Below are 16,059 nucleotides of genomic sequence, written 5' to 3' on the forward strand. Positions count from 1 at the left end.
CCAGGACGCTTCCCTGGAGAACACCTGATATCACTTCAGTTTTACTCGATGATTTGCCGTGTATTACTACGAACTGCGACCTTCCTGACAGGAAATCACGAATCCAGTCGTACAACTGAGACGATACCCCGTAGGCCTGAAGCTTGATTAGAAGTCGCTTGTGAGGAACGGTGTCAAAAGCTTTCCGGAAATCTAGAAGTACAGAATCAACTTGAGATCTCCTGTCGATAGTGGTCATTACTTCGTGCGAATAAAGAGCTATCTGCGTTGCACAAGACCGATGTTTTCTGAAACCATGCTGATTACGTATCAATAAATCATTCCCTTTGAGGTGATTCATAATGTTTGAATACAGTATATGCTCCAAAACCCTATTGCAAACCGACGTCAATGATATAGGTCTGTAGTTCGATGGATTTCTCCTACTACCCTTCTTAAACACTGGTGCGACCTGCGCAATTTTCCAATCTGTAGGTACAGATATATCGGTGAGCGAGCAGTTGTATATGATTGCTAAGTAGGGAGCTATTGTATCAGTGTAATCTGAAAGGAACCTAATCGGTATACAATCTGGACCTGGAGACTTGCCCGTATCAAGCGATTTGAGTTGCTTCGCAACCCCGAAGGTCTGTCTACTGTAAATGATGTAGCCGACAGTGGCACAGTTACGTTTCACAGTCTTTTACTGTTCACAACCCCCTATATACACATTTAATATGGCCAGTGCACTGTTGTTTAACTTTCAATAAGCCTCATTAATAGGTTGCAGGTGAACATCCACATAATGCTACAATAGTTTTCTGTTGAACATCTACAAGCAGTAAAAGTCTAACCACATAGTTCACATTTCTTGAAGAATAAAAAGGTATGTATGGAACAGACACTGTCATTGTCTTAACACACGGCCTAATTGTGTAACACATATTACACTGTTAAGTTGATGCATTGTTGTCATTCTAACCAACACAGGCTCCTTGTGTGAAACTCGGCCGTGGACTGACTGTCCTGGGACCAAAAATTGGGCCCTTATACATCCTCACAATAATAGGTGCTGAAACTGCACAGTATTTGATGTTTAATTTACAAAAATTACAATTAAAACTTAACTCGTTAAATGAACTGAATACATTGAAAAATTGGTTCTTTTTAACAGTTTCTTCTACTACAAGGGTTAGGCTGAATTATTTGTTTAAATGATGAAATTAACGTATATCATTTCGCAAACAGTACTTTTGACAATACTGGAAATTACTTCAGAATTAATTAAGGGCTGGTTTTGCTAACATGTTTTCGAATAGAGCCAAATAGATAGTTGAAGATTACTAGTATTTCGCCTTCTAAATGTTTGCAATTATTGCAGAATTTATATTTGTTTACAAGGCAACATAGAATGTAAGTTACAAAACAATTACTGATTTCACCCTGTAACAAAAGGTACTAACTAGGAGTAGTCAAAATAAATTAGAAAATCAATTACATACATAAAACTAAGTGTAAAATTAGATCTGGTGTTATATTCTTTACAACAGAGGGGCAACCTTTCTCTTTTATGGAAATGCAGATTATATTCACGTATGTAAACAGTAATTAGTTAAAATTGAAAAACTAATTTTAGGAGGCAGATGGCAAAACAAGAGGGGAAGTAAAAATATCCCTACTTGCTTCGTCACAAGTTCTGTTGTGTTTCATAGCAAACCTAGGTTTACTAAAGGAATTTGATAATATTAGGTTCATTTACTAAAACTCTTCAATATTGAATACTTAACTTGGATCCATTATATGTTAACTTATCTGACAATAAATACTTATTACTCTCAGAATCCTGGAATAACTGTGCATATCTTGAACAGCACTGAGTGGTAGTCACATATCAGTTTAAATTTAATTATAAACTTTGGTACAAAGTTGTGACTAATATTACTAGCACTGCCGGGTCAAATCAGATCAAAATTTTATTCCAGAATGAAATTTTACAGCCAGCTGCGGTGACCGAGCGGTTCTAGGCGCTCAGTCCGAAACTGCGCGACTGCTACGGTCGCAGGTTTGAATCCTGCCTCGGGCATGGATGTGTGTCATGTCCTTAGGTTAGTTAGGTTTAAGTAGTTCTGAGTTCTAGGGGACTGATGACCACAGACGTTAAGTCCCATAGTGCTCAGAGCCATTTGAACCATTTGAAATTTTCCACTCTGCAGTGGAGTGTGCGCCAATATGAAACTTCCTGGCTGATTAAAACTGAGCGCCAGACCGAGACTCGAGCTTGGGACCTTCGCCTTTCGTGGGCAAGTGTTCTACTATCTGAGCTACCCAAGCATGACTCACGCCCCATCCTCACAATTTTACTTCTGTCAGTACTTCGTCTACTACCATCCAAACTTCAGAGGAGTTCTCCCGCAAAAATTCCAGAACTAGCACTCCTGGAAGAAAGGACATTGTGGAGACATGCCTTTGCCAAAGCTGGGGGATGTTTCCAGAATGAAATTTTCCCCTCTGCAGCAGAGTGTGCGCTGATGTGAATATTACTAGCACTGCCGGGTCAAATCAGATCAAAATTTCATTCCTGGCAAGTTTTGCAGGAGAACTTCTGTGAAGTTTGGAAGGTAGGAGACGAGGTACTGGTGGAAGTAAAGCTGTGAGGATGGGATGTGAATCATGCTTGGGTAGCTCAGATGGTAGAGCACTTGCCCACAAAAGGCAAATGTCCTGAGTTCGAGTCTCAGTCCTGCGCATAGTTTTAATCTGCCAGGAAATTTCAAAATTTTATTATTACTTATCATGTCTCATACTAACAAAGATTGTAACTTAGGTGACTTGTCAGTTCTAAAACTTCTTACAGAGTAATAAATGTAATCTAAGGTTATAATACATAAGTTGTTGCTTCTTCAGATGGGTGTTACTTTACATGGTTATCATTAAATAATAATAACAATAATAATAATCTGTTTTGTAATACATATTGTGTTGCTTTTTTTTAGATAGTTACTGTATTACATGGTGGTCATTCAAGAAATCTTCTACACTATAATAGCATTTACTTTTCAAATATTCTTCCAGATCTCCTTCAGTATCTTTTAGATTTGTCTCACTTCCTCTCCTCGATTTTATTTACAAATTTCATGCCCATATGATGTAGAGCTTTTTCATTCGGTTTTAGTCTGCGGGAAGGTAACATGTAATTTGCCCTACATCTAGTCTCATACTGATGTAAGAAAAAGTTCCCTCAAAAAGGACTGGTAAGTGCTACCAGTCCCCATTCACCGTAAGCTCTGGGCATACTTCAGCAACCACCATGCGGCACAGCGGTGGGACGTTGTGTGTCTCAGGGAATGGGGATCTTGGCTTGACCGTGCGGATCGCAAGGATGGAATAAACCTCTATAAACAACCCTTCAATCCCAAGGTGTGCTGCGCGCTGATGAGGTGCATGGCTGTTGAGGTGGAACAGTCGTTAGCGGGCAATCTCTGGGGAACCTGCCGCACCTCACTTGTATAAGGCTTACCTAGGCACGCGGGGCTCTGTCTAGGTGGACTTCTAGTTCCCTAGCTGCTCGTGGGACCAAGATGGATCCTTCGAAATCCTCTTTTCTTCCTCCCAGCGGAAAGGGTGGGCTGCTGGAAGGTTATAACACCCAGTCTCTTAAGAGGGCTCGTGCAGTCAGTCCCACTGACTCTAGCACTTCTTTGACAAATCCAGTCTTTGGTAACAGAATGCATTCTGGTAATCAGAACGTGTTTCTCATTGTGAAACAGAAGAAGGGTAGTTTCGAGAAGGTTGAACCCTTCTATATACAAAAGGGTTTGGAGGGAATCCGTGGCTCCATAAAATCGGTGAAGCGCTTACATAATGGGATCTTGCTAGTGGAAACTTCCACTTCCCAGCAAGCAACTAACCTCCAGTCTGCTAAATGCCTTGGGGAGTATGCCATAGACACTGAACTGCACAGTACCTTGAATTGTAGCAAAGGTGTTGTGACATGCCGGGATCTAGTTGACATTCCCAAGAAAGAACTGCAACATGAGTGGGCTCCGGAAGGTATCGTTGATGTCCAACATATCCTGAAGAGGGCTGATGGCAATCTTGTGAAATCTGACTCCTTTATTCTGACCTTCAGTAGCATGAAACTTCCTGAACATGTTAAGATGGCTTCCTTCGCCTTAGTGTGAGGCCTTATTTCCCGACCCCAATGCGCTGTTTTAAATGCCACCTTAGGGTGTAAATGCGAAACGACTTGGGGGAGCTGTGGTAATGCTGCTCATGAAGGAGTTAGTTGCTCGTCTCCAGCCAACTGTATCAGTTGCTCTGGAAACCACCCTGTATGGAGTAGGGACTGCCGAATATTTTTAGAGGAACGCAAAGTCCAGGAAATAAAAACAACCAAGTGTATCCCCTATGGTGAGGCCAAAAAGATCTACAAGTCGATGCAACCTCCCACATTTGCTACATCTTTTGCATCTGTGGTTCAGAAGCCTACTCCAAAAGCTGATGCCTCTACGCAGAGGTGGTGAATGTTGGAACTAACACCTGCAGATGTCAGTGCACTTGCAATGCAGCCAGTGTTTCAGAGCCTGTAGCCCCTACTCGAATGGCAGACAAAGCTACAGTGGCGAACTTGGGCCAACCCCTGGTGCCTCCAACAGCTGGGGCTGTTCTGAAGCCCAATATGGCCATTACCACTCCCGTGTCGGCTCCCCCAAAGCCCACCAAACCGCAGAAAGCTCCTATACAGCAGCAACAGCGGGTCACATCACGTGGTAAACCATCTGACCATGTAGATGTTGTTTTACGTGAGGCTTCATCTGGCTCTTCCCCAGAACTGATGGAGTATGACATATGTGTGGGGCAATCATCTCACCCCACGACTGCCCCTCCACCTGCTGCAGTCTCCCCACCCCATCGGAGAGATAGGATGAAGGTATTACCCCCATCGTAGATGGCTCCCATACTTCAGTGGAACTTGTAGGGGTTCAGGACGCATGTGGAGTAACTTCATCTACTCTCTCAGGGTAGACCTCTGTGTCTGTGTCTCCAGGAGACTTATTTCCATCCGTCTTACTCCCCTGAGCTATGAGGCTATACACTCCACAAAAAGGATGACCTGCGTGGAGAGAGAGCTAGAGGAGGTGTAGGTATTTTTGACAGGACGGACTACCACTCCTCGCCTGTCTCGCTTACGACGAATTTACAAGCCGTCACTTTGTCCGTGTACGTACGTCATCCATTGACTGTGTGTTCTCTTTACTTGCCCCCACATGATGCACTTGATGAAGCGGCCCTCACCGACCTTCTTACACAACTCCCCCAGTCATTTATTATTTATGGTGATTTTAATGCCCACAATATGCTTTGGGGCTCTTCAATTACCTGTCCCAGGGGTAGAGCAATTGAGAGGCTTCTCCTGTCACCCTATGACTACTTGCTCAATGCAGGACAGAGCACTCACTTCTGCACAGCGACTGGGCCATTGATCTCTCGCTTTGCTCTCCAGCTCTTGCCGCCAGTGCTCAATGGGAAGTGGTCGCTGACTTGCACGGCAGTGATCACTTCTCAATCTGGATTCACCTGCCAGATGGTGTGGGCCCCGAAAGGAGACTACCATGATGGGTGCTCAGTGGGGCCAACTGGGCACTTTATAGCCAGTTGGCCCAGTTTGAACGTTGAGGCGTGAGTGAATCATATTACCAAAGTGGTCCACCACGCTGTTGCAGCACCCATTCCACAGACCACAGGCCACCGAAAGAGACAACCTGTCCCTTGGTGGAGTGCCGAATGCCGCTCTACAATCAGGACCAGGCATGCAGCTCTGTGTAGGTTCCGGGGTCGGCCAACTGCTGAGAATCTTGCAGCCTTTCGGGTGCCGAGGACAAAATGTCGCCGCATTATTTGAGAGAGCAAGAAGAGGTCGTGGCAATAGTTCCTGAACACCATTAATCATGCCACCAAAAGTTCCATTGTGTGGGAGACCATCAGGAGAATTTCTGGGAGAGGAGGGAGGTGCCCCATGGCTTCTGTAATGAATAACGGCACTCTCCATACGGATCCGCGAGACATTGCCCAGACTATGGCAGAGTATTTTGCCATGGTTACTGCAACAACCAGTCAGGATCCAGGTTTCCAGTGCCATAAAATGGTTGCTGAGAGGTGTAGTCTGGAGTTCCAGTCCACCTCTAATGAAGTTTATAACTGCCCATTTTCTGTGTCGGAGCTGGATTCTGCATTGTCTGCAGCTCGTGAGACATCCCCTGGTCACGACAGGATCCATTACAGTATGCTACGGCACCTCACAAGGCGCAACAAAGAAAGCCTCCTCACGCTTTTTAATGCCATTTGGGCGTCAGGTTACTTTCCTGACTTGTGGCGTGAGGCAGTTTTAATTCCTTTTTTAAAACCTGGGAAAGACCGCATGAGCCCGAGTAGCTACCGTAGTGTTGCCCTCACAAGTTGCATGGGAAAGACCTTGAAGCGGATGGTCAACCGCCACCTTGTCTGGATGTTAGAATCCCGGCAACTCCTTAGTTGCTTTCAGTGTGGGTTCAGGAGGTTTCGTTTCACCTTCGATAACCTTGCCCTCCTGGAGGCAGCTATACAACAAGCTTTCCTATGCCATCATCAGCTTCTAGGTGTATTTTTTGACATCGAGAAGGCCTGTGATACCACTTGGAGGTGTCTCATCCTGGAGTAGCTTCACGAATGGGGGTTTTAGTGGTTGTCTTTCTCTTTTTATTCAGTCTTTCCTCTCGCCACGATATTTTAGATACCTAATTGGTGATGTCCTGTCTGACCGCTTTGAGCAGGAGAACGGTTTCCCTCAGGGTAGCATTTTAAGTGTGACTGTCTTTGCCATAGCTATTAATAACATTACCTCTATAGTGAAAAGTCCTGTCCAGTGTTCCTTGTTTGTGGATGATTTCTCTTTGTTTTGCTCGTCATCAAGCTTTGCAGCGACAATGCGTCAGTTGCAACTTACTCTTAGATGTTTGGATGACTGGGCGCAGAAGAGTGGTTTTAAGTTTTCCACCGAGAAGTTCTTATTTGTTCTTTTTCACCGTTCTCGTTCGATTTTAACCTTTCCTGAGTTGAGGATGAGGGACACTGTCCTTACTTTTAAAGACACGGTGAGATTTCTGGGGCTCATTTTTTACTCGAAGCTTACATGGTTACCTCGGCTTAAAGACCTGAAGTGACAGTCACTTAAGGCTTTAAGTATTTTAAAATGTCTTAGCCACAGTACATGGGGGGCCGACAGGACTTGTCTGCTCCAGTTTTACAGGGCGTTTCTGCGATCTCGGCTCGATTATGGGTGCACGGTGTATGGGTCTGCGAGGCCTTCTTACTTAAAGATGTTGGTTTTGTGCACCATGAAGGCCTTCGGTTGGCTACTGGGGCATTCAGAACTAGCCCCATACCATGCCTCTGTGCAGAGGCTGGTGAACCGCCACTTCATATGTGGCAGCGGCTACTTACAGTGCGCCAGGCGTATAAAACTTAATCCGCACCATACACACCTGCATACCATACCATTGCTCAGCTTCCTCTGGCACGGCTATTTCATAACCGGCAACTAGCGACACAGCCCTATGGGATTCGCGCACAGGATAGCCTCTCTGCAATGGATATAGCTGGTCTTCATGCTTTCCATCACGGTTGGAGCAGATTTCCACCTTGGCTCCTCCAGAGACCCCGACTTATTTTAGATTTGACTAATTTTAAAGAAGATAGCACACCAGATTTTACATTCCAATCTATGTTTTTTAACATTTTAGATGTGCATCACAGTTTTACCATCGTTTTCACTGATGGCTCCAAACAAGAGAATTTCCTTGGCTATTCTGTAGTGTTCCCTGATCTTGTTACCCGGATTCGCCTCCCTGATGAATATACCATTTTCGCAGCAGAGCTCCATGCGATCCTGAAGGCACTGGAGCATATGAATCGTGTTTGGGGCAGTTGATTTCTCCTCTGCTCCGATTCTCGTAGTGCCTTACAATCATTGCAGAATCTGTACCCAATTGAGGAGATGGTCCAGCTGATATACGACCAACTGTACTTGCTCCAACAGCTGGGTAAGGAGGTGTCCTCCTGCTGGGTACCTGGTCATGTAGGAATATGGGGCAATGAACAGGCCAATCGGGCTGCCAAGGAGGCCTGCAGAGAGCAGGATGTCCTATTCCCTTGCAGTGTGTCATTTCTGCACTCCACAAGAAGTGCATGGAGTTGTGGGAGGAAGAATGGCTGGCGGTGACGGCCAATAAATTGCAGTTGGTGAAGTCAACAACTTGGCCATGGCGTTCCTCCTGCCGGTTGCTCAGCGGGAGGAAGTGACCCTCACGCGTCTTCGAATTGGGCACTGTCCTCTCACACATAGCTTTCTATTACGGCAGGAGGATCCCCCATTTTGTGATGCTTGTGGTGTGCACATCTCTGTCCGGCACATTTTAACAGACTGAATTTTATACCGTGATGCAAGGGCAGAAGCACAAGTTGATGGGGATCTGCCATGTGTTGTAGCTAATGATGAGACGTTTGTGTCTAGGGTTTCAAAGTTTTGTGATGTGCCTGGACTCTGGCCTAAACTTTTAGGCTGGAAGTTTTAGTGTATTGCAAAGTGGCTGGCTCCTCCCTTTGTTCCTTGCAGTCAGCCTGCCACTTCCATCTGCTATATTGTTTTAGCTCCCTCTACCACTTTCTTCTTGTGTTGCCCATATTTACTGCTGATGGCATGCTTCGTCCCATGTTTCGGTGTGGGTAGGCACATATTTTTCCAACCATGTTACCTGTGTTTTACATTCTGTTTTAAATTACTGTTCTGAGTATTTTCTTGACGCCCATCTCAATCTGTTACTGAATGGGCTCTGAAGACCTTGCTGTCGTGCGCCCATACAACCCTCCCCATCATCATCATCATCTGTGTGAAAATGAGAATCTCATACATATACATGCTTTGGATGAACATTTGGTCTAGCTTTTCAAATAAAGATTTGCAGTGTTGTTTCTTGTTAGCTCCCACCATGGCTTGGATGATCTTTTTTTGTAGTCTAAAGGCTTTGAGTAGATTAGTTTTCTCGGACTTAATTACTGTAACAATATATGCATAATATACAGCTGTTTTTGCAGCTAATTCAGTGATACTGCTTGAGACATTTGTGACATACACAGAATACTGCTGAGAAACTGCCTGTTGGCTTCTGTCTCGGGTTCTTCGGCCAATGTTTGTTCGATGATTTTTCTGACGTTTTGCTAGCACTAGTGGCTGGCATTGTCAAAGGTTCACTCTCCATTGCTGGGCATGGACTGGAGTCGAGCTTGCAGCTTTATGTTACATGTACCTTTTACACCAGTATCCAAGGGCTTTCTGTGGTCATTTACAGTACAGTTCTCCTCTTGCTATCTGCATCGGTCATTTGCTGCACCATGGAAATCCAAGATCTGTTGACCTTGAGGCTCTCTTCTTTTTTGTCGAAACTATTCTTGCGTATTTCTTCTCGTGTATTTCTATAGCTTCTTTGAACGAGTGGGTGTAATAGCTCTTCTCTACAGCCAGAACTTCCATGTCGACAAATTTCACTATTTTGTCAGCCTCACACAGCACATACTGTGCCACGGCTGATTTCTCCACTTGCTCCAACCTGTAATGCCACTTACGTTCTGTGATCCTGGTGTTGATTGATCGTGCAATCATTCCGCCTGCGTATGGCATGCGGTATATTCCCGACATTGCAAGTAGGGTCCCTTTTTTCCTTTGCTGATCTGAGACACTCGTTTATCATCTTTGTCAGTTTATAAATAGTTTTTACACCGTGTTTGTGCAATATATGGCCAATTCTGCCCATCACTCTGGAAATGTATGGCAGAAATGCCATACTTGACATTTCTTTTTCCGATGTGTCACTTTACCAAGTGTTTGACTCTGTTACACCTCTTATATATATGGTTGAGTACCCATTGTTCCTCAGAACACTTTCCAGGTGTTGCATCTCATGTCTGAGGTGGTGCGGCTCACATATTCATCCTGCTTGCATTACAAGGATATTAATTATTCCTCGTTTTTGGCTTGGGCGGTGATTTACAAGGTGCCAAGTCCAGTGCCTGAGCTTCAAGATGTTCCATGAAGTTGGCCACCACTAGACTAAGAGAACTACCCATGGCAACGTCTTCCAGCTGTTGGTAGAAGTAGCCATTCCAGCAAAGCCCTGGAGATCTATCATCTATTCAATGACTCCAGCCTGTAACTCTGGCTGCATCTGTCCGTGGCTATTTCTCACAGCCAACTTCTCACTGCCTACTGCCTTGAGGTGCTTGGGCCTAGAATTTCTTCCTTGCCTTCCCCTTCAATTCCATCTATCCATGATGCGACTTAATCTCAAAGCGCTTCTCATTGCCTTGTTGGCTGCCTTGACACGTTTTTCAGATATCTTTCAGAGGCTGATTGGAAGGTATAGGAAGACTTGTTCTCAAACTATGTCCAAAGCCCATCGTTGACTCTCTGTTATGTAGTGTATTCAGCACCATGAGCCCTCAGTTTTTCTCTCACACAGCTGCTGTACCCTGTCTCAGTTCTTACTCCATTATATTATAAGGCCCTTGCTCCATTAATTCTGCCACTTCACTTATGTCCTCCCTTCCTAATGACATTGCCTCATTGAAACAGTCACCTTATTCATCCTATCTTATCTAATGACCTTCCCTCATTAAATCTGTCATATAATTGATTTCATAAGCCCTCTTCTCACATCTTCTGACCCAACAGTATGGCCCTCTGTGGCTTTACTTTAATTTCAGTATTGTTTTCAGGACTTTGCTTGTTGTTGTGAACATGACACACTTCAAGCGAATTTGACTTTTATTGCGTGCTTCTTTCATAGTGGTGAAACTTTAATGTCTAGCAGTGCTTAACACAGCTGCAGTGCTCATGCAAAACTGTATTGAGACATATGTTCCAGAGTACTTTTCTTTGTGTAGACCAGTTTAATAAAACTATGTAAGCACATGAAAAAATATTCTGAATTCTACTTTTGCTTAATCTTTGAATATACCATCGCTATAGCATCTAAACCAGATGTAACATCCTGAGAAATGAAATCTAAAAGATAGAAAAATTATTTCTCAAACAATGGAAACTCCAGTTGGGAATACCTACAATGTAGGAAAAGATAGATTGCTACTTACCATGAAAAAGATACATTAAGTTGCAGACAGGCACAATTAAGACACTTACATAAAGTTTTTGGCCAGAGCCTTCATCACCAAAAGAGAAACGCAAACCATTCATACACATAAGCAAGCACACATGACTCAGTCTGGAATGCAACTGTCAAGTGGGATGCAAGCAGCAATCTGAAGGAGGCTAGGAAGGGGAAGGGATAGTAGTGTATGGGTGGAGGAAGAGGCGAACACTGTTTGGAGGAGTGCGCTGGGACTAGAATGCCAACAACGCTGTGTCAGGAGATTGTGGGGTGGGAAAAAAAGGATCAAAGAGGGGAGAAGCAGGGAAAAATGGGCGAGTGCATTGGCAGAGGGCAGCAAACAAAGGTGGTGGGAGACGAGAATGGAGAGATGTAAGTGTCTTTTAATTATGCCTGTCTGCAACTTACTGTTTCTTCTTTACAGTAAGTACAATCTGTCTTTTCCTGCACTGTTGAAAAATTATGTCTGTTAATGAATGTCATCTTTGCTACATCCAATGTTTTATTTAACTTGATTATGCTTTCATGATTTCAGGATAACTGTATTAGAAGCCACATGACTCACAAAAATAGAGTTCCATATGCCTGAGATGGAACTGTATCCTTAGTTCCATATTGAATCATTCAAAATCAGTTGTCTGTCAGTCATGATGGCTTTTAAGAGGAAATTTGACTCTGACATCCCAGATGGTATGCTGACAGTTCTGAGGTTACTGCATAATCCACCTTTAGAAGAAGAAATCCTTAACAAGGTTGGTGATGGAATTATTTTTATTGATATTAATATCCACACACACACACACACACACACACACACACACACACACACACACACACACACACACACCACCCCACCCCACCCCACCCCACTGCACTCCACCCCACCTCACCACACCACACCACACCACACCACACCACACCACACCACACCACACCCCAACCCACCCCACCCCACCCCACACCACACCACACCACACCACACCACCCCCCCTGCCACCACAAAAAAATAATAATACCTATCATGTTTCTTTAACAGTTTAGCATATAGTGATTTATTTTTCCCTGTGGGCTGACTATCTGATAATGACATAAATGTTAAAACCAGTCACAGCTATAACTGTGACTGAATAAAATTTTGTTATACCCGTAGTAGTATTCATACACTGTGTGTGTGTGTGTGTGTGTGTGTGTGTGTGTGTGTCTGGGCACAAATGGTAATCTTTCTGAAACTTTTTATTTTTTTTTAAATTCAGATAACGTGACTGTTGTGTCTGTACAACACAATGTTGTTGCTATCTTCAGTTAATGTTTATTGATATGCAGGTCGCCAAAGGGTCACTGCATGAACTGACTCCATCAGAGTCAAGTAACCTGTGGGTTACTTTGAGTGAAAACTTGAAAGCTTACTTCAGGAACATGTTTTGGCTGAGAGATACTGACAATCATGATGACAAGGAATATATATTAAAGAAAGTAAGTACTGAACAGCTTTCTAGAACTGTGACATAGTTCTTAGGCCATGTAAATACACAAACAGATCTTACAAAGGTGTTAATTTCCAGCATGTATCATCTAGAACATTATGTGCTGTAGTAGTATTTGTACGAGTAAGAAATGAATGTTTACAGCATTTGCTGCATGTATAATGTGTATTGAAGAAATCTTCTCGCATTGTCAGCTCACTTGTGCTGTTGCAGCATTTCAGTGAATTTGTACTCATCGTCTTCAGTGAGCTGTCAAATTCAAGATCAGTTTACTCCTTTATAGCTGCCAGGTGGCAGACTCCTCTGCAAGGACCCAACTAATGGGCCAATGGCATACCTCTGGAAGAGTTGTCATGGTGTGTGGTTCACAGGGGAGGTTGGAGAGTACAACACAGAAGAAGAAACCATGTCTTGCATTCCTTCTGTGCGCAAGGCTGCCAGCCACCAAGAGTGCCAGGATAACGGAGAAACACAACATAAAAACCACTTTCCACTCGGTGGTTAAAATCAGTAACATGCTTGTATCAGTCAAAGAGCTTGTGCCTTGCAAAACTGACAAGTCCGCAGTGGCATAGTACTGCGTAGTGAAGGACACATTCTTTTCTGAACAGATAAAAGTAGTGTGCTGTCCCAAAGGGTTCTGGAATTTGTTTATGAAAGAGGCAGTGGAGATATGAGTACATTATGATCTTGTCAACAGAAACAGTTGTTTCAAAGTGAACTCAGTAAGAGATGTGGCATTAGCAAAACTATGTCAAGAATGCTCTGATGTGAAAGTGGCAGAGGCAACTGATTAATAGGTATACAGCACCAGGACTCAACATCCAGACCACGCCCCCTCGCAGTGCTGGGCTTCACCCTACCACCAGCCACGACATTTCTACCAGATGCATCCAATTGGCCCATCTGTTGGGGTCTCAGCATAGGAGTCCATGGTACAGCAGCTGTAAAGGAACAAGCTGAACGTGAACTAGTCACTTCACCTGAAGATGGTGAATAGGGCGCTTGTCAAAACATTCAACAAAATGACACCACAACTCAGCTGATAACCTGAGAAGAGTTCAACAGTGAAATTCACCAAGGAAGCTATGTAATGTCTGTTCATTCTTCTTGTTTGGTTCTTTTTAAGATTGGTGCCTATCCTTTTATGACAACTCTATTTTTCCTGCTGAAAATGACAATTCAGGGGAAAACTGAGAACAGCATTCCTTTGGCTGCAGCACATACAATGCTAGTTTTGAGTTCGATGTTGAAGAAATTGAAGACAGATGGGCAGGTATGTCAGAAAGAATTCTTATGCTGTTTGCATTTATGTTTTCTAGTTCGTTTAAGTTATCTCAGAGTAGTCTTTTCTGTGTCAGAATACATGGCATTACCTTCACAATTTACATGTTTCAGTGATAATGAAATGCAGCAGTGGAGAGTGTAGAGAGTGTAGTTAATTAAAATAAGTGTAAGAATTTGTGCTGTGGTTCACTAAATGTATCAGAACTGTACCAGGTAAAATTGTAGGTTCATAACCAAAATCATTTTTCTACTTCAGACACATTTTAATAGAAGTACTTAGTTTGGCCCAAGCAGTATTCTGTGTGTTTATCACTCTTTGCATGTATGTGTGTGTATCAGTCTGTAGTGTATGTTATGTCACATAATTTGCCGTATACAAAATAGTTGTCATATATATGTGAAGCTCTACATACAGGCCAAACAGGCAGAGAATTTCATAAACAGCACATTGATGCATATCACAATATAATTACCTCAAATGCATTGTCCATCCATATTAATATTATTAGTATTAATAATCCTTTTAACATATTAACATTGAGCATCCGTTCCAAGGTGTTAAAAATAATTTTCACCTATTACGTGAAATGAACAAAGAGGATCCAATGAATTTAAATGAAGAGCTTGACATCGTAAATGGCACAAAGGTACTCTCTGAAATGCTAAAGAACTACTCAGTCAGATCTTGATAAGATTTCAAATTGGTACAAAGATTGGCATCTCATTTTAAATGTTCAGAAATGTGAAATTGTGTACATCACAGAACACAGCAGAATAGTGTTGTAGAATTACATCACCAATGATTTGCAGTTGGAATCAGTCAACTCGTACAAACAGCTGGACGACATAACAATTCGTAGGGTTATGAGTTAATGGAACGATCACATAGGCACATCTTAGGGAAGGCAGGTGGCAGCATATTGGGAACATGACTGCTTAGAATACTGCGCAACTGTGTGAGACCCATACCAGATAAGACTTGACTTACATCCTTCTGTTTCTATGGTTAGAACATATGGGGCTTTATACGTGTTTGCAGCAGTCTCTGTTTTCTGCTGTTGCCTTCACCTATCCCTAAATTCTACCTGCTTTTGTTGCATCTCTCTCCACTGTCTTCCTCCATGTTGTCCTCAGTCCTCTCTTCTGCAGTGGCTCTGGGGATTCCAATTGAGGACTTGTCTCTATTGCCATGTAATTTTTGCGCAGTGTGTTTGTACAACACACTTCTGTTTCCTTGCCTTTATCTGTATTTCCTCATGCTTCTCATTATACGGTTCCATAGTGTTTCATTGTGTACGGAAACAAGCGCTTTATCATGGAGAGAGATACAGTGGCAAGTGAGTGTATTGGGACTTACCCCATTTCACTACGACCAGCGCCACATCATCATAATGCACCTGTGCGTAGCATGCAAAGGAGTGCACCATAATCTAAGAGTGAAACTAAAAATTAAATTAACTTCTTCGAATCTTATCAGTGTACGCTTCAGGATATTAATGTTAACATTGTGAAGTCAGAGAATGATGTAATGAATATGTTTTGCTAATTATATTATTTTAAGAAAAGAATAAGTGGCTCTAAATAATGAAGGTAGAAAGCTAAAAAAAAATTAGAATGTGCAGATGTATGTCACAATCAAAAGGTTAATCTCAAATTGACCAGGGCAATATTTTGGTCAAAACTGGCATTTTTATGAAAAATTTGAAGGTGCTAAGTATTAGACTTAGAAAGATGAAAATTTGTATGTAGCCTCAGTTTGATATAAAACCACGAAATATGTAAAACCTGTAAGCTACATCTGTTACCTTTTCAAGTCCTTTACTAACAACCAAATATGGAATGAAAGCATCCTTATGCATAATAGATGAAGTGTCATTTGCAGTAGCACTTGATTGCATTCAGGAAATAATACATCTGTACCAAGTTTCAAGACTTTACTGTAAATAACAATGATTTCAAGGAATCTCTAAAAATTCTAGCTGGGCAAAGTTTAAATGTAGCCGAGCTAAAAGTTTTTCAGTAAATAAAGTAAACTTGACTTTAACTATAAAAAATTAAGAAGATGGCAAATTGTTAAATGACAGAGTTATTAATTAATATGTGTCTGAGAA

The 16,059-nt window shown here is 42.7% G+C and overlaps 1 protein-coding gene across 1 annotated transcript in view; it reads left to right on the plus strand.

Moving 5' to 3' along the window:
* The window catches only part of LOC126480851 (uncharacterized), a 173,602-nt gene that overhangs the window by 20,287 nt on the left and 137,256 nt on the right, over positions 1-16,059 (plus strand). The window contains exons 2-4 of the mRNA XM_050104213.1: positions 11,713-11,929; positions 12,501-12,650; positions 13,791-13,937. Of these exons, the coding sequence (XP_049960170.1) occupies positions 11,825-11,929; positions 12,501-12,650; positions 13,791-13,937 (402 nt within the window). The 5' untranslated portion in view covers positions 11,713-11,824. The remainder of the gene's footprint in view (positions 1-11,712; positions 11,930-12,500; positions 12,651-13,790; positions 13,938-16,059) is intronic.

The sequence above is a fragment of the Schistocerca serialis genome, chromosome 5 (assembly GCF_023864345.2).
Source record: "Schistocerca serialis cubense isolate TAMUIC-IGC-003099 chromosome 5, iqSchSeri2.2, whole genome shotgun sequence".
Lineage (NCBI taxonomy): Eukaryota > Metazoa > Arthropoda > Insecta > Orthoptera > Acrididae > Schistocerca > Schistocerca serialis.